Source organism: Meleagris gallopavo, chromosome 3 (genome assembly GCF_000146605.3).
Source record: "Meleagris gallopavo isolate NT-WF06-2002-E0010 breed Aviagen turkey brand Nicholas breeding stock chromosome 3, Turkey_5.1, whole genome shotgun sequence".
NCBI lineage: Eukaryota > Metazoa > Chordata > Aves > Galliformes > Phasianidae > Meleagris > Meleagris gallopavo.
In genome coordinates, this window is record NC_015013.2 from 58,064,343 (window position 1) to 58,089,520 (window position 25,178).

At 36.4% G+C, this 25,178-nt stretch overlaps 1 protein-coding gene across 1 annotated transcript in view; it reads left to right on the forward strand.

Moving 5' to 3' along the window:
• CHD7 (chromodomain helicase DNA binding protein 7) overlaps positions 1-25,178 on the forward strand; it is a 108,965-nt gene that overhangs the window by 59,828 nt on the left and 23,959 nt on the right. Inside the window, 12 exon segments of the mRNA XM_019614055.2 lie at positions 1,468-1,606; positions 4,047-4,184; positions 5,194-5,259; positions 10,222-10,277; positions 11,430-11,544; positions 13,281-13,364; positions 14,246-14,383; positions 14,480-14,601; positions 15,024-15,267; positions 20,708-20,884; positions 22,097-22,240; positions 24,506-24,761. Coding sequence (XP_019469600.1) covers positions 1,468-1,606; positions 4,047-4,184; positions 5,194-5,259; positions 10,222-10,277; positions 11,430-11,544; positions 13,281-13,364; positions 14,246-14,383; positions 14,480-14,601; positions 15,024-15,267; positions 20,708-20,884; positions 22,097-22,240; positions 24,506-24,761 — 1,679 coding nt within the window.

A 25,178-nucleotide genomic window follows, 5' to 3' on the forward strand; every position in this document is an offset into this window, starting at 1 on the left:
TTTACTTTTGGTAGAAAACTGTCCCATTTTCAGGTGCTTCCTCCTTAAAAGGAAAGCTTCAGTGCCATGTAATTGCACTGTAGTAAGAATTTATTTTCAAAATTCCCATTTTTATGTTAACTTTTCTTTTTAACTGAGTGTCTGTTGAAACACATTCACACACACCCCCCATATATGTACACAAATACATATATGTATATAAAACCATATTCAGAAACTTCTAATTACTGCTCCAAAGTGTGCCTCTGGTTGACCAGTGTGCAGGAGAAACAAACTGCAGAGCGTGTCCAGGCTGTGGAAGTGATGCAGGAGAGGAGGAGAAGCTGTGTTGTAGTGGCTGCAGTAATGTCTGGGGTTGGTACTTTCTGGTCACCAGGTAGTGGTGCACAACTGTACACCAGCAGCTTTTCTTTAAATGTGTCAGCAGCTCTTCAAGCAGCAGCTGTCAGGGCAGTGCTAGGCCTGAAGGATCTGCGGAAACCCACCCAGCCTGTGGAACTGAATGTGCTGGTGATGTTTAACTTCCAGCATCACTTCTTACCCTTTGCTGTCTAAACATTGTGTCTCTATTGCTGGAGATTACCTCACTGCTTGGCTTGGTGGCAATGTGTTAAAAGCTGGGCTGTGATATGGGAACCTGCAGCTTCCCAAGGTTGTGATATGGTCAGAAAGATGTAATCCCAGCTCCTTTGGTGGTGAATGTTTTCACGAAGGGTGACAGGAATGGACTCTAAACCTCTCTCTGTCAGCAGTGGATATAGCTTGCAGATGCTGAGGTACCGGGTTTTATTTCCCCCTCATCAGAGAAACAAAGATAGAAAACCTGTGTTGATGTGTTAAGGTGAGCTAGCCAGTCTAGGTAGCTGCAGCTGATGGCAACAAGCCTTATCGGACCAAGTGCCTTGATCCCTCTATGCGGACCCCACTCTGCTGCCACACGCAGCCATCGCATGCCTCAAGTCCTCATGTGTGCCCTGAGGGCTGGCACTGAATCTCTTGTGCTGTTCCACTGCTTAGAACTGTAGGCTCAAGTGCAGAATTCTTGCCATCGGTGGTACCGCTTCCTCTGGCTCAGCTTGCCTAGTTGACGTGGGGAGTGGCAAAAAAAAAAAGTGCAAGTGTAACCCTGTTTGTATCCATGTGTGTCAGTGCTGTTTTCAGAAGGTGCAGGTTTTAAACAGAGCAACTCTTCTTTACCATTCTCATTTCTAGTTTCTTGTTGAAGGCACTAAGATACTGAAGGGAGGCTGATTCCTTATTCTGCTGTTAAGGAGAGGGAAATATACAGTAGTGGCCTGTGCATCATTGGGTTTTTACAGTTACGTTTAAAATACTTTAATAAGGCAAGGCAATTGACAGTAGTAAAGTCACTGAAAATAAATATCTATCTTGCTGATTAACTGTTCTGTTAAGTGCTTTTTGCTTACTTTTTAATACAAATATTGATTAAAAATACCTTTGTTCTAGTAACAAGAAAACAGATTCAGAAACTAGTGCTGCGAAGAAAAAGGTTAACAAGGGAAAGGAAGGTTCTGAAAACTCAGATTTGGATAAAACTCCACCACCTTCACCTCATCCTGAAGATGAAGATGATCCAGGAGTTCAGGTAATGTTATCTCTCAAGTTCAATGTAGACTTCGGCAATTGAATTGTATGAAATGATAGTTCTCTCAGTTTGCGTTGTGGAGATAGAGATATGTAAGTATTTACTGTGTTGATTAGAATGACATACCAAGAAGGTGAAAGCTAGAAGTCACTGTGGTGAATATTTTACTAAAACAAGTGTCGTTCTTCATAATTTTTGCTTTACAGTCTTGTTATCCTTAGATGTGTGCACGGTGCTGCTGAGCTTTCGTATGTTTTCTTCCGTTACTGCTTGCAGTTAGGACACTGAATTTTCTGATCTGTCGACTTTACGTGGCATTATGAGGTTTTTCTTATAAGCGTCTTGTTTCTTCTTTGTGTCAGCTTTGGAAACCTGAAATCAAGCACAAAATGTGACAGAGCAGGATGAGAGAAATTTGCATGTCGGAGGCTTGTGACTATACCACTTTAATGTATGACAGGCCTTTCTTCAGAACTGCCAGCTATCAGCTCGTTTTTCTTCAACACTGCTCACCTATTCATTTCTCTCTAAATTTCCTTTAACATAAGGAAAATCTGGAATAGGAGTGAGTGCATATGAGAATTATTGTGTGTCCTGCTGCTTGTCATATTAAAAACTGGCCAGCTCCTGGCTTTCTTCTGCTGGCAGTGCTCAGAGCGGGCATTAAAAATGATCATTCCCTTGTTAAAGGATATAAGCAAATTGTAATGGAGCAAGTATGACACTCCTAAATTGTCATGCTGATGCTACTGAAGTCTATTGCATTTGGCTATTGCATATCAGCTTGCAGATCTTGCTTCTAGCCAGTGATCAGTAGTCAAATTAGCTTGGTAAAAATGTTGCTAAAGATTGATGTCCTAACACATACACAATTTATGCCTTTTAAATTTAATGTATTTCTGTTAATTTTGTTTTCTTAATACTTTTTTTCTCACGCTGCATATTTTGCCAATTCCATGCTTCTTCATGTAAACTTAAGGAAGGTTTATATAAAGGCTTATATCTGTATATACTGGGACTGCTAGGATTAATAAACTTGTTATGCTGGCATTCATATGCAGTTGGCTGAAACTCCATGGTACTGATTCACCTATAAAGATCCTATAATGCAGAAAGTGATGCACTGCTCTCTTTAAGACACTTACTTTCGTGTTATCATACAGATTTTTTGTGTTGTGTTACATATAGATCAATTAAAGAGTAAAGGATAATCTAATGCAAGTAAAAATATGCACAGTTTTTGATGATGTGGATATCAGAAGAAATGGGAAGTTAATCAAGCTGATAAACTTCAGAGAGATGTCTACCATTAGATTCTAGGCTTGCTTTCCATTAGAGAAATATAAGAAGACTTTTGGCGCCAAGAATAGTGGTAAGACTTACCTATTGAGCCAAAAGAAGATGGATATTTTCCCATCAGTGATCATGGAAATGAAGGTGTACATTTGCCAAGTAGCATCTATTTTCAGTTATAAAAATATTGGTATTATGTTACAGTTTTGTGGGAACCCCTGTAAGTTGGGGCTTCTACCTTTAACATATCATCATAGTTGTTTAAAGGGATGTTACTGGTGAAAATTTTCATTTGCAGTTAAGGGCAATTTTCTATTTTGTGGAAATTGTGCCTCAGATGTTTGTGCTTAGAAAGTGTCTAAAAATAAATTTTACACTTAATTTATGCACATTTAGAGACCTGGGTGCATAGATCTGTTGAAGAAACTCTGTAAGTATTTCATGCCAGAGACAATGTGTGTTGAGCTGAGAAAGATATAAAAATAAGCAATATATCAATTCATAGAAGTAGATTTTATCTGTTGAAATTTTCAGCATCTTTTTAAAAAGTGTCTGAGCCCATTGAGATTTTTGATGATGACTTTACAATTTCCTTCAACAGCATAATGCTGTCAGCTTTTGAAGTATATTACCTGAAGCAGAGTGTCTGGGAACTTGAATTTTATTGTTGTAGAGAATAAATCACACTGAATGATATGTTTCCAATTCTGTCAAATGAGTGCTTGTGTATTTTACAGATTTTCTGCATCTTCTCTGAAATTTTCCTCTCACCCTGGTGTAGAGGGTACGGGAGACACAGGAATTATGTTTTCAGTCTGTGAATGGTTCAGATTTCTCATTCTCCTCTATTGAAGTTTTGGGTCTTTTCCTATGCTGTGCTCCAAGGATGCGTTTCTGAACAATGCTGTGTCAATGGAGTGAGGAAATCATGTTTCGTTGTATTTCCCCTACAAGATAACCGAGATGGGAAGACCATGAAAGTGTGTTGTCACTGTTTAGCAACATTATAGCCATGCCATGGAATGGTGGTCTTTGGTTCCTACAGGGGCCATCTGTCAAAGTTGCTTGTACAAATGGGTTGTGAGGGGCAGCTTCTGATTGTTTGAATTGCTCTGAGATACAGTTTTAACTTCAACTTTCTGTTTAGAAGCGACGCTCCAGCAGGCAGGTGAAGAGGAAGCGTTACACAGAAGACTTGGAGTTCAAGATTTCAGATGAGGAGGCGGATGATGCTGATGCTGCTGGAAGAGACTCTCCTTCAAATACTTCTCAGTCAGAACAACAGGTCAGATTTGAATGGAATGGAAAGGTGGATGCAACAGCAAAATTCTAGGTTCAAATATGGGCCTTTTTTCTGAATGATATTAATCCCTGGTTGGCACAGTGTGCCAGAAGGAATTAGCTTTTTACCTTCTTAAAGAATATATTCATTCATGACTTTGTTTACAAGCTGACAATATGCATTTTGACACAGTTCTTTGAAATTAGTGGCTTCTACCTAAGGGAAACCTAAACTGGGCTGCTAGGAGTCAGAATTTACTTCTCTGAATTCAATGGTCTGGCTTCTGTGACTTTAATAAACCATTCAAGCTTGTCCCCTGCTGCTAGGCACCATAAGAACCCCTTTATGAAATTACTGCCTTGTAGTACCCAGCAGGGTACACTTTATTCTCTGTGCAATGTAAATGACGGATAAAATAGTTTGAATAAGATGAGGGGTAATAATGTAGGAATGACTGTTGTAACAATCTCATTGTTTTGTAGTGCATTTTCAGAGTACTACTTCACTTAACTAACAGATAACCTATTGGAAAATGTAGACACGCTCTTTGGTATTTCATATGGTGATTTGTTAAGCCTTATGAAATACTGTATGTGATCTCCATTGTTAATTGTGTTTTATCAGAAGGGGAATTTTCTAGGCTTGCCTGCAGTTGTAATACTGGGAATCACATGTAGTTTTGATAGCTATCGTGTGGACATTTACAGAGCCAACCAGAGTTCTTGAATGTTTTCTAATATTTCTATTGTATGGTGCTGAAAGCATGTATAATCTTAGGAGAGGTGAACTCATCTGTGTGTGTACTGTCAGCCTTTGTAGGAAAGCTGGAGTTCCATTAGCTCTTAAAAATATGTTTAAACGAGTATCTTTCAATTTTTTATTATGGCATTATATACATTTCTCAGTTCTTATGCTGGGAGGAAAAAAAACATATTGGAAAAAAAATATTTGAAGAAAGAATTAAAAATACTATTTGCACAGCCATAACTCTTGTATAATATTTGTGGTGCAGGAATCTGCTGATGCTGAAGGTCCTGTTGTGGAGAAAATCATGAGTAGTCGCTCAGTCAAGAAAAAGGTAAAAAGGAAATTTCTTCCCTCCATATTTTTAAACAAGTATGTTTCTGTTAAGACCCCTAGTAAGTTCTCAAAAAATGCTTGGATATTTCTAATTGAAAAACATTTTACTGAATACAGAAGCTTCCCTAAGAATCTCTTTAGAGAACGTTAATCTTCCTATGGTGTAGGCAAGTGCAAAACATGCTGCTTGTTTAGTGTTCCAGTCTTTTCTTGCATTTCTTCAAAAGTGAGTTTTGATTTTTGCAAACATATATATACCTGGACAGAATCTGTGGTGTCTTTTGCTTCAGTTATGTTTCAGGGGAGTTTGAGGAGGGAGACCTCTCCTACATCCTGGGTTTCTGCCTTACTGTAGTTAAGAAAAATCCTTGCCCGTGATTTTTACATCTGTTGACAGTGGGTGTGCTTAGCAGCCCAAGTTTTCTTGTGATCTAGAAAGTTATATATAGAGGTGGTCAGAGAATTCTTGTTGCTATGCTGAGAGAGTGAAAAAAGCATTCTGCTTGGTAAAGTGTGGTTCTCTTTTAATTCTGCCCTGTTGCCAGCTATGTTCTTATTTTGCTGCAGTTTCCTTTAATATACTTCAGAACTTGATTGGCTCTTGCACTTCCAAACTATTATGCTTTAAGTAGGAAGTTGACAAGAACTTTTTCCTAAAAAGTCATTATATTTTCCAGACTCTTTTGTGTAATTCTCTCACTCATCTTATAGTTAGAAAGAGCCGTCTGATTTAATACAGGTACAAAGCTCATGTTGAACGTAGTTAACCAGAAATAAATATTTCCCTCAAAGAGTTAATTTTTCAAATCTAATGAGGAAAGTTGTGCTTATCCGTGGATTTGTTTGTTGTGGGTTTTTGTTTTTGATTTGTTTTTATTTTATTGCTACTGTCATAACATCATTAACAGCTTAGTAAACATAAATTCATGCAGTGTCATGACTGGCTTTGGTTGAGTTTGATTCTACAGTTTGTATGGCACAAAACCCCGAGGGTTGTTGTTTTATTTATTTAAGTCTAAATAGTTTTTATCTGAAAAGATAGAAGTTTTAAAATACAACTTGATAGTAATAAACCTAATAATTAGTTGCCCTGATGGTCTACTAGAGAGGAGATGAGAAAGTGATCTTTTCATAAATGTCTTTACATTTGAAGCTGTTTTTCACCAACCAGTCTTCTCTTCTTCTTCTCTCCTGCAAATAAAGGTGTGATTACTCATGGGGAGTGTGTATTTTACTGCAGTTTGTGGGAAGTGGTTGGTCTGCTGCCTACGTGTCTTTGATTGCAAGCTCTGCTGGAGGCAAGCTCTATTTTGAGCCTGCTCTTTAATGTCTTTTATGGATTGTATTTGCAGGTTTGAGGGGTGTCTCTTGTTTCCTGCTCTTCTTCCCAATGCTCCTCTCTATCCCCAAAAAATGGATTTCAGGATGTTAATATTTAACATCTGAAGTATCCAACTGTGCTTTTATTAAAGGTCTTTTACACTCTTACTAACGTCATCAAAACACTGGTTGTTAGATTACTAATCAAAGTAAAATTGCTGCGATCAGGACCAACACATAAAATAAACATGAGCGAAGGCTTCACTAGGAAACCTTTCAGTGGATTAGGTTCTTACAAAGATGTTTAGTTCGAGTAAAGGACATTCGGTAATGAATACGCTTTCAAAACAGCATTCTTAATATTATGCTGGTTTTTCTGAAGTACAGGCTTAGTCTAGTTTTGGAGTTACTAGATCTGAAACAGAATCATACAGCCAAATTGCTTCTGTGAACGTTTCAAGTACAACAGACAATGTTTTTCCCTCTTGTTCTTAACATGGAATTTTTATTTCTGGTTAATGCCCTTGCTGAAAGTGCTAAGTACATGTTCTCTGACAGGGTTTACAAAGAAAAACTTACACAAACTGCCTACAGTTTGTATGTTTAAGTCTTTCATTTCTTAACCAACTTCATCCCCCCTTGAATTTCTTATACTTAGCTTTGAAAAGGCCTGGATTGAACTAAAGGTGCTATTCAGCACAATCACCCGTATTCAGGAAAGCTCTGTGGAGTTTGCAGGGCACTGTACCCTGTGTATTGCATATCTGAATTTCTCTTTCTGCCTACTAATGCACTATAAAAATTATATCTAAGAGAACTGTGTACAACTGCTTACGTCTGTTCCACAAACTGGTTAGATTAAAATCCAGCTTGGCTGTCTGCTATATTTCTACCAGGTGATCTTACTGGTTTTTTTGTTTGTTTGTTTTTTTGAAGCTTTGACTTGTCTCTACACTTCAGTGCCTTACTCAAATATCTTTTGTTCTAGCAGGTATTACTGTATCACTTCTGTGGCAAAGGCAGTGCAAAATTGTATTTGTTTGAAGGAAGAGATCATTTATTTCTTCAATTATCTGCAAAGACTGTGGATCAGATTGTCAATTATGTCACACCTGGGCAGTGATCACTGAAGAATCCTGCGTTGCCCATATCTGATATGCTATTTTAGGTTAATCACTTTTTTTTTAATCACTTTTTTGGGAATGTTGCCTAAATCATAGAATCGTAGAATGGCCTGGATTGAAAAGGACCACAAATATCATCTGGTTTCAACCCCCTTGCTACATGCAGGGTTGCCAACCACCAGACCAGACTGCCCAGAGCCACATCCAGCCTGGCCTTGAATGCCTCCAGGGATGGGGCATCCACAACCTCCTTGGGCAACCTGTTCCAGTGCATCACCACCCTCTGGTTAATGTAAACATGCATGCTGGGGGCTGAATGGTAACACAGAGTGCATAAGCTTCTACATCCATCATCCTGTACCAATGGATGAATACACTCTACTTGAGTGCTGGAGATTGTAACTTGACTTGAATTTTTTTTTTTTACCAGAAACATAAGTTCAGGAATAAGATTTTCTGAAATACTTTTTCTTTAGTTAGATCTCTGATGCATGCTCATAGAACATATAATAAGTGGTCTATATTATTGTCTGTTAAATAACACAGTAATATATTCTACTCATGAGATGGACAGGATTTATCAAGATTTTCTTCATTCATTATTGTTTTGGTGATAGAAAATATACTTGGCTGAAATGCTGCAAAAAGGAGTCAAATTGACTAATAAAAATCTTTATAAAAAGGTGTTTAACCACATTGTCTCCGTAAGACTGATACATCTCAAAGTTTTTGATTTAAAACTAATCAACGACCACAATGTGCTTTAAAAAAATAAAAAGATAGTATCTCATACTCTTTTTATTTATTTATTTTAAAAAGCTATGGTCTTCAGATTCCTTCTTCTGACAATTTCTTTGTAACCCTTTAGATATTTATGAAGATTTATTAGATCTCCTCTCAGTCTTCTTTTTCCCAGGCTGAACAGACCCAGATTACTCGGCCTTTCTTCATAAGGGAGATGCTCCAGGCCCTGCACCATCTTTGTGGCCCTCTACAAGACTCCTTCTGGGAGATTTCCTGTTGTCTTTGAAATGAGGAGCTGAGAACTAGATGCAGTAGTCTAAATGTGGCCTCACCAGGGCAAAGTAAAACGGGATGATAACCTCCCTTGACCTGTTGGCCAGTCTCGTTTTAATGCACCTCAGGATACCATTGGCCTTCATGGCCACAAGAACAGCGCGCTGCTGGCTCATGGCCAACCTGTTGTCCAACCAGGACCCCCAGATCTTTCTCTGCAGAGCTTCTCTTCAGAAGGTCATTCCCCTAACCTGTATTGTTGTATACTCCATAAACCAGAGACTAGGAATGATTTAATTTTTTCTTTAGAACAGAGTTTGATGCAGCTACTAGTGTTTCTTTTTAATTGGTGCTGCTGTTCAAGTAATATCTTCCTAGTAACTTTTCCTTTGAGAAAGATGTTGAAAGATTCTAATTCATTCTCTAGCTTTAGAATGATCTTTTTACTCTTTTTTTTTTTAATCAGTATGAATATACAGATATAAAATGGAGGACATTGATTAATAGAGGGGTCAATGTTTTCGTCTGTTTTGTGCTACATACAATATTGCAGATGTTGCTGTTGCTGGTGTTGTTGTCCCTGATGAAGTACGTAAAAGAAAATCCTCTTTGCTTTAAAACGGTTCCAAAGTTCATTAGCAAACATACCGTTAATGTTGTGACATAAACTGAATTCTAAACGTGTGCCTGGTGCACTGTCCTTAGTTTGTCCTATGGCAAGGTTCAGGAGTAATACTTTGTTGAATTACATGCCATATGTTATGCAATACTTTGGCACTAGGGATGAGTTAAAGGTAGTCTGAACCCTTAGCACCGAATGCCCTTGGTTTTTCTGGTTTATATCACAACTTTAACCTTGCTTTAAATGTAGTTTTTGGGTGTTAATTTAATTTGGCTGCTCTGTATGTGAGACATCTTGCCTGAGTGAATTTAATTGCACCATTGAGTAAAACTAAAGCCATGAACACCGATGCACTAAAATTCTAGCAGAGGTATAAGGTTTAGTTTTATATGGCTTCTTGTTTGGAGTTATTAACTATATGGTGGAATAAACCCCTTTTAAAACTCTTTTTTAAAACATTACAAAACCCACAATGTAGAGTTGCCATGAGCCAGCCAAAAATAATACATATGGCATTCAGGAGTGCAGTTGCTAATTGGCTGCTGCCTGAGAAAATGGTACACTTGGCTTCTACTTAACACTGTGGGTTTGGCAGAAAGCCAGATTTGGGGTGAGGTTGTGAATGAAGCTGCATGTGGTTAGGGAGGAGTTCAAATGATTCATGTCTTGGAAGTTGTAGTAAGCAGTGCAGTATGTACTTGGGTAAGCTGCTGGAGGAAACTCCTTACTCGTGTCCTCCCCCCACCTACACCTTCCTGCCCCTCTTCTCGTCTCTGCTGCTCTTTAGATAGGCACCATATTCTGCATTTCTGTTACCAATAAATAAAACAGCTTGTTCAGTCTTTCAATTCATATTTCAACAATGCTTTTGTTATAGATGGAGAATGGAGAGGAGGTAGAAATAGAGGAATTCTATGTGAAGTACAAAAACTTGTAAGTAACCCATTACCAGTTTGGTTCATATCTTTTAAGTTCACTTAATCTCACATAATGGTTATATTATAGCATTTGCCTGGAATACTATTCAGCTTTAAATCAACTTTAAATATTACTAATGTTTAACCCAGACCAGTGGCAACTAAATGAGGAAGTACTTTGCATTGGTGGTAGCAGGCCTGAAGTCTCCTTAATTTGTATTCTCTCCAAAATGAAATACATGGGTCAAATTGCTCTGCTATTAAACTTTAATTTAAGGTCCAATTATACATGCAGATTCATGAGCACACACACTTATCTCTATAGATCTAACTTCCATAGAGTTTTAATCTTCTAATGTGCCTGCAGATTAATCAAAAATAACCCATAAAATTGCCTCAAAAACAAGATTTGCGTTCAACAAAGTGACTTGCTATCATAACAGTGAGATTCCAGAATTCCAGCAGGTAGCTGCTGGGTGTGGTAGGGATAAGAGTACAGTGTTTTACTTCTGTGCTCTGAAACTGCAGTGCCATCAGTATTTAACATAGAATATTTCACAGCTGGATAAGTTCATTTTTCTTCAAGAAAAAAAGCGTATCTTGTTTAATTTTACCAACTTTTTTACCCAAAGGGCAGAAATTCACTTGAAGTGAGTTTCTTGCTGCTAGTTGCAGATAGTTGACTTCATTTTAAATATCTACCACTTTGTACCCTTTGCACTATATTGATTATTGCATTATATTTAATAGCCTAACAATGCTTTGTTTAGTGCTATTACTTTGGCATATTTTTTTATAGAGTCTTAACTTCTTTGTCTGTCAAAAGCTTTACAGCTAAATGTATGACATGGGAATAGTCATTTTAGGAGAGAAGCTGTTTCTTAGTTGAAACTGTGTGTGTTCTTAAAGATGAAATATTACAGAACTGCACTTACAAGGGTTTTCTTTTTGTCTTATCAATGCTGAAACTTCAGTGACTAGCATGCAATTTCTAATTATAGTGCTGTTCCCAAAAACGTAGTGTATATGTTTGTATCTTGTACGGTGAGAGTGTCCAGTTTCCCAAATTCAGCACTGCATTGTGCTGGAAAGTTTAATTGCACTGGTGGGATACATTGGAGTATGCAATACAATGCAGGTTTGAGTAAGATTTTGTTTTGTCTTCTAGTTCTTACCTTCATTGTCAGTGGGCATCTGTGGAAGAGCTGGACAAAGACAAGAGAATTCAGCAGAAGATAAAGCGGTTTAAGGCAAAACAGGGCCAGAACAAATTCCTTTCAGAAGTATGATGATTTTTTATTTCCTTTAGATAGATGATTAAGGAATATTTTAATGAATTATTTTTCTGTATACAAGCAGAAGACTTGACAACTATAATATATCAGCATTTATTCTGATATAAGATACAACCACGAGCAATCCAAGTCTTGCAAGATTATGAAATTCAAGTGATCCATTCTGACTTGATGTTTTTTTACTATATATTTGTTACTTAAAGTGAATGCTTAGTTGTTCATCTTGTACTGATTCAGTAAGAGTCAAGCTTACAAGGCCTTTCTTGTCAGGAGCTGATTATGCCAGAAAAATGCATCACATTTTTCTCTGTTACGGACGCTGCTCACTAGGGATTCTAAGCTTTTTATCATCAATTTAATTTCACTTAGAACCATAAGCAATAATGTGGCAGGGGTCCTGTCAGTAAACGACCAAATCTGCTGGTTTGTTTCTGAAAGCTTACTTTTCAGTAATACACAGTTTGTTTGTTGTTGTTGTTGTTGTTGTTGTTGTTTTAGGGGAAAAAACAGCTTTATATGGTACCCTATTTATTTATTTGTATTTATTGTTACTATATCGTTCAAGTTGAGCAAAATCTGTTGGAAATGGAAAACTTTCATGAAGTCACCACAGGTTTTGATTAAGTGTGCCTGGTTGATATATTCTTACAAAGTTTGCAGGAATTTAGGAGAGGAGGAATTGATGTGGTATGCTTTTAGGGCAGAATATAGGGAATCTATCAACACTATCAGAACATCCAAGGAATGCTTTGAGATTTTTATAAAATGCAGTGGCAATTATGAGGAATTAAAAGCATCATATTATTGCTAATGCCTGAGGAACTAAATTAAGTAGACTCTCAAGACTTCTGATATTTTTTTAAGAAGTCAATAAATAGATGAAGACTTAAAAAAAACAAAAAAATTAAAAAATAAAAAAATCAATACAGTATATTGAGCAATGTAATTGTGAGACTTCACATATTTTTTAAGGGTAGAAGCCTTCAATTTCTTCTTTGTAAACTATTTTTTAAAGTGTTTCCAGGTGTGTCACAAATTATTGTAAGTACTTTGAATCTGTTTTGTTTCTATTTTATTTTCCTAACTATGAAAATGGCATAGTTTTTACCCCTTTTGTCTGGTTTTTCCATTGGAGGGGATCTTAAAAGTATAGAATGAAACATAGCTCTTCTGTACTGTCGTCAACTACATAAGTTCTGGAAGGAATAAGAGAGAATATACAAAATTTTTGGACAATATGTACATACATGCCATGCTTTTTCTGTTTTTGAAATGATCTTGAAACTTTATAAAGCGGTTAGATGATTCCTGTAGTTAAAATAATCCAAAGGCACTTATTGTACAAGTCTCTAATTTCTTTATTGCAAGCTGTAGTTTTCAAGAATGCTAAATGCATTGCATGCCATAAGCCTTTTCGATTGCTCATTAGTGAATTGTAATTTCACACTTCATTTAAAATATTCTTAAACATTCTCTCACAGTAAAAGGTTTCACACAGTAATTAAGAGGCCCAGTTAACAAAGTCTGAGAAGTCTGATTCCCTCACGGGGAATGATCTTGCTGAATTGTAGCATTTCAATTAACATGTTGAAGTTTGCCAAATATAAATTCTGTGTCACCATGACCCAAAATATTATTGCCTGGTGAAATATATAATAATTTCTCCTCTCAGGAAGGATTAATGAAGATATCTTGTATATTTTTCTGCTTGTCTCCTTGAACAGATTGATGATGAGCTTTTTAATCCAGATTATGTGGAAATTGATCGAATCTTGGATTTTTCACGTAGCACAGATGATAATGGGGAGGTAAATAGAACTTTTAATGTATTTATGGTCACGTGGATGTTCTATTTAGAGTGTAGTCTTTATAAATTTGAATATATAAACAATTCTGAAACTACCATTGGGTATTTCTGCAGAAAATGTGAAAGCATTTGAAAAAAACATTGGGTAATGTAGCATTTTCCCAGGAATAAAGGAGTTTAAGTGGGAAATCAAACTTCTATGTTACTTACATTTAAAACAAAACCACCCAATGCACTACAGAGCCAACAAACAAGAAGAGAAGAGGGAAAACCAGCCCTGATTTGTAGCTAGGTAGGTGATGTCCATGCAAGCAATACAGAATTGAAATGAAAATTGCAACAGCACTGCCAAAATGGGTGTTAAGCAATGTCTAAACAATTATGACATTGTCAGGTGTTGCGGAAGAGGTCCTGAATTTACTGTTTCTTACTTTATATGACCTATTCTACAGAACAAGATTGCTTTCTTTTCCAGGAGATTCCTTTTTGATCCTGAGAGAATATAAAGCTTCAGTTATGGTGTCAGTGTCTTTATACTGGTGATCTGTGAATGGTTGGCTTTTTGAAAATGTAGAAGTTGGAAAACCAGTATTGTTTTACTTTAAAATGTTAGTTTAATGCAAGTGATGTCAAATGAAGAGTTAGGTTCACCACCAAAAGGAACGTAAATTCCCTCCATTCTAATATGACTTTGTTAGCTTGTGATGGTATCAACTTGCTGTTTGCATATCCTCTGGGCTGGTTCAGACATTTAGGTCTTGAAATGCTTTTTGAATTTTATCTAGCTGGCAGGCCTCCTGTTTACTTCAAAAAAAAAAAAAAAAAAAAAGTTTCACTTCTATTGTTTTATATTGTGATCTAATCTTTTTTATCTTCACAAAGCCTGTAACGCATTATCTGGTGAAGTGGTGTTCACTACCTTATGAAGACAGCACTTGGGAGCTCAAGCAAGACATCGACCAAGCTAAGATCGAAGAATTTGAGAAACTGATGTCTAGAGAGCCAGAAATGGAGCGTGTGGTAAGAATTGGCTGCGTATAGAGGGTTTTATTTTAAAATAGTAAAGTAATGTGGTCTTTCAGAAACCACTAATGAGATTTGCTGTATTTGAAACAGGAGCGACCTCCTGCCGATGACTGGAAGAAATCGGAGAGTTCCAGGGAGTATAAAAACAATAACAAACTCAGGGAATACCAGTTGGAGGGAGTAAACTGGCTTCTTTTCAATTGGTACAACACGTACGTAAAACACTGCTTACTACTGAATCTTACTTTGGAAAAGCTTTTCTAGTTTATATGCAATTATAACCTTTTAAAGTACCCTTCTAAAGTGAGATTTTAGAATTATTTACATCTTTCATTTTCCACTGCAGAAATTGTATATAAACTACTTATGGAGATGTAACATAACATTATATAAAACACAAATATTTTGGATAGGTTCCCGTGGCATTCATGTATACCCACACTGCCTCTCCGCAGCTTGGGAGGTACCTGTTTAATGCTTCACAAATTGTAGCATTTATTTATATCAAAAAAGATTGCAGTGTGCTTTCAAGGTAAGTTTGTCATTTTAGAAATGTTTTGTTCACTTTAGTTACTTATGTAGTGCTTTTTTTTTATGTTTTAATGTAAGACTCTGGTTTTGTTGTTATTTTCAGGCGAAACTGCATTTTAGCAGATGAAATGGGGTTGGGAAAGACTATCCAGTCCATTACGTTTCTCTATGAGATATATTTGAAAGGAATCCATGGTCCTTTCTTGGTTATTGCACCGTTGTCCACAATTCCCAACTGGGAAAGGGAGTTCCGCACCTGGACAGAGTTGAATGTGGTTGTGTATCATGGGAGTCAAGCAAGCCGGCGGACCATTCAGTTGTATGAAATGTATTTCAAAGATCCACAGGTAAGAGCTCCTTGTGCAGTTATTCTGGGTTTTGTTTGTTTCTTTTGGTTGACTTTGTTGTTGTTGTTTTTTAATATAGGCTTTATTGTAGCTAATTAATCTTAGGTTACAAACATCAATTAGATTTTTTGGTTCTGTGTAGTACTAAACCTGGTGTAGTAGGCTTCAATTAATAATAATGTATATGTGTGTGAAGAGACATTATTTTAGTAGTAGTCAGGAGATTGGTTGGAAATAGAATAGGACTAAGAGTTACTGGGGTAGGGTATTCAGGTTTTATTTTTGTTACATGCAAGGGTTTCGTTGTTTTCTACTCCTGAGAAAAACTGGCAGAACAGATTCTTAATTGAGAAACTACTTTAACTGAACTAACCTTAAAAGTCCATCTGTGCCTATGATTCCAGGAGAAGACCAGCATGCAGAGATTAAACTTGTTGATGTTTGTTTATCAAATTTTATAAGTCAAATGTATTTTGAATCTGTTACTACATTCCTGTTAAATAGTTCCTATGATATAAGGAGAACAAATTAAAAAGGGAGAGTGAAAACAGAAAATTATTTGAAAAACTGAAGCTATGAAGAACAGCAATTCTCAACATTTAAACACATGGTTTTGCTCAGTGTAAGTAAAAAGCATTGGAGGGAATATAGCGTGTGTTCATAGAATCTTATTGCGAAACAGGACTTCTCACTTAGGAAAAGAAATGGAAGTTCAACCCTATTTGAAATATTGTGGGGTATTATTTCCAACAGAACTTAGAAAGTGATAGTGGTGAATTCATATGTTTAGATTTTTTGTAAAGCATTTGATTTTATGCCACCGGATATTTTGATTAATAAACTAGAATGATATAAAATCAATATGGCACACATTAAGTGGATTTAAAACTGGCTGACTGATATTTTTCATTGTAACTGTAAATGAGAAATTATTTGCATTTCGAGTGTAGTTCTTCAGGGATTGGCTCTTCTCCATGAGCTATGTAACACTTTTAACAATGATCTGACAGAAAACATAAAATCATTACTGAAGAAGTTTTCAAATGACACAAAGATGGCGGGAGTGGTAAATAATTGAGAAGTTAAAGGATACAGAGGAAGCTGTGTTACTGGATTCAAATTAACAATATTCAGAATAGCTAAATATAGGGCTATCTATGGTCTGAGAATGGGGTTCATTCTTACAGTAGGCAGAGCTCTGTCCTGAGGAGAGTGTAAGACAAATGCACATCCTTTATTGTCTTGACACAGAACCAGTTAAATGTGAGTTCTTACTGTGAGGCAGTAGTTAAAAGGGCAAGTGAAAAATGTGTGTGAAGAGAGAAATCTTTCTTAAGAGTAAAAATCTTACAACGTTCTTCTGTTTTTTCTTAATGTAGTGTGTAGTCCTGTTCTGCCTAGTTCTATTGTCTTTTCCTCGGTAAGTGTTGAGAAACTGAAATTGTTATAGTCAATCTATGAGGATTGTTGCAAGATAGTTTTTACTTGGCTCCTCTGAGATCTGTTTTCAATTTTGAAGACAATAACTGTGGCACAACTTGACATACCATCCGGGCAAACAGGTACTTAAGTCTAGTGGAGAAGCACTGTAAATCATAAGAGCTAGAAGTTGGATCAGTTTGGCTTAGGAAATAACTGTTTTTTCAGCAGTTTATCAGAGAAAGTTCCAAATCAAAATCAGATACACTGTTGTAAAAGATGATTAATTTCAGTAGCAGTTGCTATCCTGAAGTTGAGGATAATAATCACTCTTAGCTTCTTACTTAGGTGTATTATATACACGTGAATTGAAATTATTTTGTATTTTATCTGTCTAAAAATATTTCATAGCAAAGATATGGTATTTTATATCATTTTTAAATTGTTTTATACAATTATAGCTATCTCTATTATGCCAAAATGTTTTCCATATTGCAGTTACTCTTCCTGCAGTGACCATGGTGGTCATTTGACCCCATATCAAGTACAATGGCAAAGCACTCATGGCACAGAGAAATGAATGTGTTTCTGCTACCTTTGCTCTGTTAACTGGTTTAAGTTGAGAGTCAAACAATTGCCATGGTTGGAGATGAGGCAGAAATGAACTCTTCCTTTTGGTGGCAGTTAGCTTAGATGTATCATGAAATAATATTGTGTTCTATTCTCTGTAAGACTCCATCAGCTGTGAAATGCATGGCAGAAACTGAATCATGAGGGGAAAAGTGTCTCTGCATCCTGACAAAAGGAATCCACATGAAGTGCTTAGTCTGGCATCCTCTAAGACATTACCAGTGGGCATTTGATGGGGGATGGGGAGAGAGAGAGAAGGCAGGAAGGCTTCGGCAGTATCATTTCTGGTCCTTTGCCAAATGCGTCAACTCAGACATCGACATCTTTGGCTTTTTAGGTCTTAAAGTGAAAAGAGGTCTCTCAAGCTGAGCAGATTTTCAAAAAGATAGCTGAATGCTTTGAAAATCTGAATGACTTTGAAGGACAATAATAAAAACCTGGATGCATGAGAAGCCCCTACCCCATCTGCAGTAGTTTGGATTTCAGAATAGCATCAGTAACCAATCAAGATGTTGTGAAAACCTAGAGAGTAGTTGATAACAAATTTTTTCAGTGGTGTGATTTGATGCTAAGAACACCATATGACTAGAAATAATACTTCCTAAATATCCCTTCCTGCTTTATTGTTAGTGACATTTATGGAGAGAAGCCTATTCTGATATTCTTGAGCAGTAAAACTGACAGGTCCTACCAGAGGCCTTCCTTTGTTGGAATACCAAAAAAAGGAACTGCTATTCTGTGGTATCCTAACTCTGAAAGTTCTGTTGTAGGGTTGGGAAAACTATGTATGCCAAAAAAGTTAAGGGCAGAGCCCTGCAATAGAGTTTGAGGTGTGTTTGAGAGAATTTTGCTTTGCAGTGCAATGAGGGCTAAGAAGAGAAGCACTTGGCTCATTTGTAGAGAGAGGATACCTTGTCCGTGGTTGATTTTAATTGAAATAATGCTACTGATATGCAGAACTTTTTCTAGTTTATGTGATTTATTCTTCTTGGACTTTATGGGTGGTGATTTAACAGAGTATTTTCTTGCCTGCGTTATTTTCTTCCTTGCTGAGAAGCTACAGAGCTATGGTTAGCAGACAGCAGTGTAAGGTGATATTTCACCTATAGGAACTCTGTCTTTTACTGAAGATGTCAAAGTGTGCTTTATGGAATGAATGAGACTTTTTTCCAGATGCCTCACTGCTATAATTAGTAAATATGCATGTTCCTCACATCTGTTCTTCAGTTCATCAACACGGAGTCTGAGGTTAGTGAGAAAAGTCCATGTTGATCTTCCTAGTGTCCCTTCTGGTGGAATGTCATCTTTTTAGTAGTTGTATTCTTATACACAGCCACTGATCCTTCTCTATTTGTGTCCTCTAAGAGGTAATACAACCTAAGTTAACCCATCTTTTATAATCACATCTACTTGCTGCACATCTGGCTGCCTCTGTTGTTTGTTAATTCTAGAATTTTCCATGCAGAGCAGGAAACTATTTCCTGTTAAGAGAACCGACTTCAAGTGGAATATGTTCTCTGAGTAAATAGATGTGAAATTCCTCTGTTTCTGTCATCAGAGAACTTCATTTGGATGCCACACTAAAACAGGGTAAACTGACTTCTTCGTTGTCTAAGAAGTCACCTGTGAAAAAGCTGTCGGTCACTTGCCTGATAATTTCTGCTTCTACATTTCTCAAATGTGACAGAAATAGCTTTTCTTGAAAGTATGGGAAAAGAATCCTAAGTCCTCAAGGCCCCAAACTGTAAAATTTACCTTCAGAAGCTATTGCAGTTTCTATTTAGTTGACTCTTACACTCACACACTTCAATATAGCATTTTGCTGTCTCATTGAGCTCTAAATATGTAATTGGGATCCCTCTTACTGCTTTATGTAGGACGATTTTTGTAGTGCACTGTTTGCCAGTCATGAGGTTGCCTATGGCAGTCTTTTCTGCTATTTGGCAAGAATCTCCTAGGCTGCATTTTCATATCTTTTGCAGTTATATTTGGTTCTTGAAAAGATCAGAGTTTCACTTCTCTGTCTTTCTAAGTTGCCTACTTGGTGTATCTTCATCTGCTGTTTGTTAGATTACAACTGCTTATCCCCTGAGAAGGTAAATGTTTCTAGAATATGCCATGCAAAAGCACTTCTGAACAGATAATTTCTTCCTCTGAGATACTCTTGATATGCATACCCGGATATATTGCTGAGTTCAATATACCAGGTTTCCAGTCCTTTCAAAGAGTCTGAAGCCAATTCTGATCACCTCTGCAGCTTGCAGAGGATTATATAGAGGTCACTTACAGGAGGATTTGGACTTGCACATATTTAAAAGGAAAGATGGCCATCTGACTGTAAAATATCTATTTCTTGAAATTTACTGGATGTACAACCTACAACATACTCAGTTTTCAAAGCAGGACAGGCTTTGAACTTGTATGATGCCAGTCTTTTCAGAAACAGGTGTTCTGTGCAGACCATGTGTCACTTGAGATATCTGGTTGTGTATTTATTTGAACAAGATTAGAAAGAAATATGACACAATATCAATACAGTGTTCATTTTGTGATCTCTTCCGAAGATTGTTCTGAAGATTCTGAAGATTGTTTTTCTGAAACATAATAGTAGCCCTATTAAGACCTTTAACTAACAATAATTAGTGAAGATGATGTCAGGCATCATAGTGCTGAACTTCTCTTAAAAGAAGTTCTCAAAAGTACTGAGGAAATGTTCATAAGTTCAGCTTTTTTCTTCTTTTCAAAGCTGCTTGCTGTAATTGTAGGTGAAACTTGATGTTCATTAGGAAAAAAAACAAACAAAAAACTGTTGAGGGCAGAATATTCTAATGATCAGGACAATGAATCTTTAATGTACTTCAGGGTTATTTGTGTTGTTTGGGAGAATTGTGATGTATTTCCTTGATTTAAATGAAAAAGAGAATTGTTTTGACAAAGACTGCAAACCTTATTTTGAATATTGCAGGGATACATTATTGCTTGCTCATTCAGATTGTAGCTGGAATACTTGTAATCATGTAATCATCACACAACCTCTCTTCCAGCCACTCTGTAGCGTTGCTTGGATGTGTTGTGGCCCAAGTACAGGACCAGGCACATGGCTCTTGATGAATTTCATCCCATTGGTCTTAGCTGTGTGACGAATATGCAGTGATTCTGTGAGCCTTTTTGCAGGAAAAACAACATAGCTAGCTTGATACCAGCAGTAAACTTAAACATTTGCCCTCCTTCAATGAGTCAGCAATAATGACTTCATTTGCTTAAAATAATTTACCCATTGTACTGTTCTGGGTTTTCTTTACATAGTGAATCTGAAGATGAAACAAATTTACTTTCTTTCTTTGACAGTCAGTTTACATCAGTTTACTCTACCGTTTGTTGTTCTTTTTAGGGTCGTGTGATAAAAGGGTCCTACAAGTTCCATGCTATTATCACAACATTTGAAATGATTTTGACTGACTGCCCCGAGCTTCGAAACATTCCATGGCGTTGTGTGGTAATCGATGAGGCCCACAGGCTGAAAAACAGGAATTGTAAGCTTTTGGAAGGACTCAAGATGATGGATCTGGTAAGTGTGTACAGCTTTTAAAATAAATAAACAAATCTGCATTTTCTTTATTTTTGTTAGCCCCAATTTGCAGTTTCACCACAAAGTATTGCTTCTTAAGTAAAAGTATTAAATGTTAAGAAGAGTGAGAGAATGCATCTTGAGAATCTGTAAATTACCTGGAAGCACGTACATACATTGGATTTTGGTATGCTGATGTTTCATCAGGCTTTTCATGAATTTAACCTGTAGTTATGTGTATTATTTTAAATGAATTGACAGGTTTTTTTCTTCCCCTTCTCACTTTTCATGTGACTGACTTCTGTAATCACTTGTCCTTCAGTTTCTCTTCTTTACCTTGACATTTATTTAGAGGTATAATGTGAACTGCTGACTAAATACATCTGTGAGAGTTAAATTAATCTGAATTAAATCAGCTCTCGTGTTAATTTGTAGTGTGGCCATAAGGAACTGCTTTCAGGTTAGCTATGGAAAGGATTAAGAGGAATGGAAATGTGAGTTAGTTTCTGATATTTTCATAAATATATATGCACATTGTATGGATGACGTAATACTAAGCATACAAAGAACAATGAGAAGATGAATTTAAAGCTATTTACTATTTTATTGGTAAGAAGATTCTTTAAAACTGTAATATGAATGCAGTCAAGCTAAGTTAATACCTGGAATTCAAAAACTGGTAAAAATAAACGTTATCTTACACTAGCACTGGTGACCTATAGATTGCTTTCAGATTATGTTTTCCTCATTGTTAAATAATATTTTTCTTGAAGTAGTATTGAAGCTTTATGAAAGAAAGTTACTAAAAATATTGTATAGAATTTATTTTTATTATAGTTACCATTAAAGAAAAGCTGAGCTTACAGTTATGGCTACAGATGGAGGAACAGGACTTCTCACTTCAGTTCTTTTTCAGCTACTAAATTCATGTTTGATCTTGGGCTCATTGCTTAACCTCTCTGGGTACCTCCTCTAAAGCAGCATGCAACTTCTCTTTTCATCTCTGTCAGTTTCATACTCTGTTTTGCGAGCACCTTAAGAGGTGAAGTATTTTTCTGGGCTAACTGAAGGAAGACCAAAACACTAGTTTATAAATGTCTGAAAAACAATTATATATAAGTTGAGGCAAAAAGAAAACAGAGATTATACATATGTGTGAAAAAAAGAATGGATTTAAATGGATTTCTAGGCAACTCTGTCTTAATCTTTCAGGAGCATAAAGTGCTGCTTACTGGAACTCCTTTGCAAAATACAGTAGAAGAGCTATTTAGCTTGCTTCACTTTTTGGAACCAGGTCGCTTCCCATCCGAAACCACGTTCATGCAAGAATTTGGGGATCTGAAAACTGAAGAACAGGTAGACTGCCCTTACATACTTCTCTGTTTAGATATTGTGTATTTAATCATTCAATTGTATCCTAACTTTATTGCTTGTTTTTACAGGTAATTGCTTGTTTTTCTTAGATGACTGCAGTGGACTTATCCTTATTTTTGCTTTGTTGGAATTCATTTTGAGTTCTTCTTGCTTTTGATCAAAATTCATTTTAACTTGTAACTTTTTTTTGCTGCTTTGACAATTGATCATGCAGAAATGAGTTCTCTTCTTTTACTGTCTGCATCAGAGTAAAGGATTGTAATTTCTGTGGAGTGGATATCTGTGAGTTTTATCAATGACTTCAGTGCAAACAAACACATTTGAAATCTAGTTTTCAAGAAGCAACCTAACAGAGGGGGATCCTTTCTTGACCGACTCAAGAACTCAGATTTCTCAAGCTGTCCAGTAAAAGAAATGCATAAATCAAAGCAAAATAAAAAAAACTTAATGCAACATGTTCTAGATCTCAAATGTAAATGATGCTCATATACAAAACTTTTTTTTCATTTATGTATGAGAATGTTTTTAAAAGTAAATAGGTAACAGTTAAACTACTGTAAAATTACTCATAGGATTTAGCTGAGGCATGATATCTTAATTTAGACACCTTAATGTGGCTCTTTGCACCTTGTGGTAATCTAAATTTGTGACTATGTGTGTTTTGTGTACAACTTTGTCTTGGTTCTGTCTGAAAACTCCCCAGCTTCTTGAATTTCTGACTTTTGAGTGCTTGAAGTGGTTAACTTTCTTTGAGATTATCTCTATTATAGGTAATTGTCTAAATTTAAAACAAACCAAAAAACCCACCTACTTCTCTCCCAACCCCTTACCGTCTGGACAATCGCTGCGTGTCCTGCGGGAATCATAAGGGTATGTTTCCACAGATTGTGCAGGCAGTTGCATGTCAGTCAGCCTGGACTCTGACCTGATTGGAAGTGAGCCAACTGTGATCCAGAAGCCATGCACTCCTGTTAATATAGTATTTGAGCTGGAGTTAATATATCCTAACTCTCAACATAGCTTCTGTCTGGCCAGCTCAAAATGTCAGCGGAGCAAAACTGGAAATTTTTGATGTTGTAAGTGAAAATATAACTAAAATAATGCCACGAGTCATCAGCAGATTTGGAACCTAGATTGCTCGGGCAACGAGTTTTGGAAGAAGTGTTGTCTTTGTGAATACATCACTTCTGAAATTTGATTTTTCTTTCAAATGGTGGAAGAGATTATATGTTAGCAATTTAGGTTTTCTCCTTCATTCCTTGCAGTCCTATTCCATGTAATTTTTTCATTGTTAATCTCCCTGGGCTAATTTATCTCCTTTCTCTTGGCTAATTTATCTCCTTTCTCTTGAAGTTACTATAGGAATAATCTGAATTCAGGAGAAAGCTGCTTTTGTTCTTGTTTCTGTTACAGAGCACCCTAGTAGGAGACGATGATCAATTTTGGGGTAAATTGTCAGCTCTTTAGCTTGGAGCTGATTTGTAGTTTGATGAGAGATGGAACTTTAAAAACAACCTTAATGCCAACTTGTTATATGTGTATGGAGTATGCTTGAGGTTTTTGTGTGAAGGCCATCATAAAAACTTGACCAAACTCAGCAAACCTTATAGAAGGAAAACGGACACTTTCCTTCTGCTTCATAAAGTGTATGTTGCCAAACCTGGAGACAAAAAAAAATAGCATTTAAAAAAAACAATTACAGAAATATGAAATGTTCATTTTGAGAACAGGCCTAAGTAGTTTTCTGCTTTGGCAAATATCAAAAGGAAGTAAAGTATGTCTAAGAAATGTCTAAAAGCAAAAAGAACAGCAGACATTTGAAGGAAAAAATAGTATAATTCACTGTATTTAGTGGTAAGAAGTTACTCTAAAACTTGTTCTTACAGTCAGATTTGCTTATATTGCTGAGCTCTGCCTACTTAGGGTTAGCTCTGCACACTTGGTGTGCAGTACTGTCATTCTCTAGAGGGATGGTTCTAAAGGAGATCATTTAATGACATGCACTAAACAGCAGTGATGTTCACTAAAAATTGACTTCAGAAATTTGCCACAGTGTTAACAAGGAAATTTCAGTTTCTAGGTCCTTGAGGAAAGACTTAAATGCTGTCTACTTGTGATCTGAGTTAAAAAAATAATAATAATAAAATAAAAAGAGGAGGACTTCAGAATTAAGAAAACGTTAGAAATAGAAAAATTAAATATGTGAAGACTTAGAGCTTTGATTGTTGTTTATTTAATGTCTCCTAGGTGCAGAAACTGCAAGCTATTTTGAAGCCAATGATGCTGAGACGTCTCAAGGAGGATGTGGAAAAGAACCTGGCCCCCAAAGAGGAAACCATCATTGAAGTTGAGCTGACGAATATTCAGAAGAAATACTATCGTGCTATTCTTGAGAAGAATTTTGCGTTTCTCTCAAAGGGTGGAGGTCAGGCAAATGTACCTAATCTTTTAAACACTATGATGGAACTAAGAAAATGCTGCAATCATCCGTACCTTATTAATGGTAAGTCACAGCATCTTCTTTTCAAGAAGTATTTTTAAGACTGGTCAGTGTGTTAATTCTGTTCTAGTTTCTTCAGAGGGGTAGTTGTTAATTCTTCTTTCCATAAAATTGGTATGCTGAAAGCAGCAAAAGAGACTGAGTGAATATACTGTGTATTTTTATTTATGCATTTTTAAATTAGAATAGTGACATAACCTTTTCGGTTCTCTTGTGTTTAGAAATCTGCTAGTCAGGACAGCATTGCTTTTGAAAACATCTGCACTGCTTCTTTCAAGGCTAGCTAGTCCTATAAGAGTCGGTGTTAGTATCATGTTAGTATTAAAGTTTTTTTCTTTCTGTTCTTTTTACAAAGAATACTTCAGTTATCATGTGGGTTCTTGGATGCTGCTATAAAAATGACAACTTTTTTCTTCACAG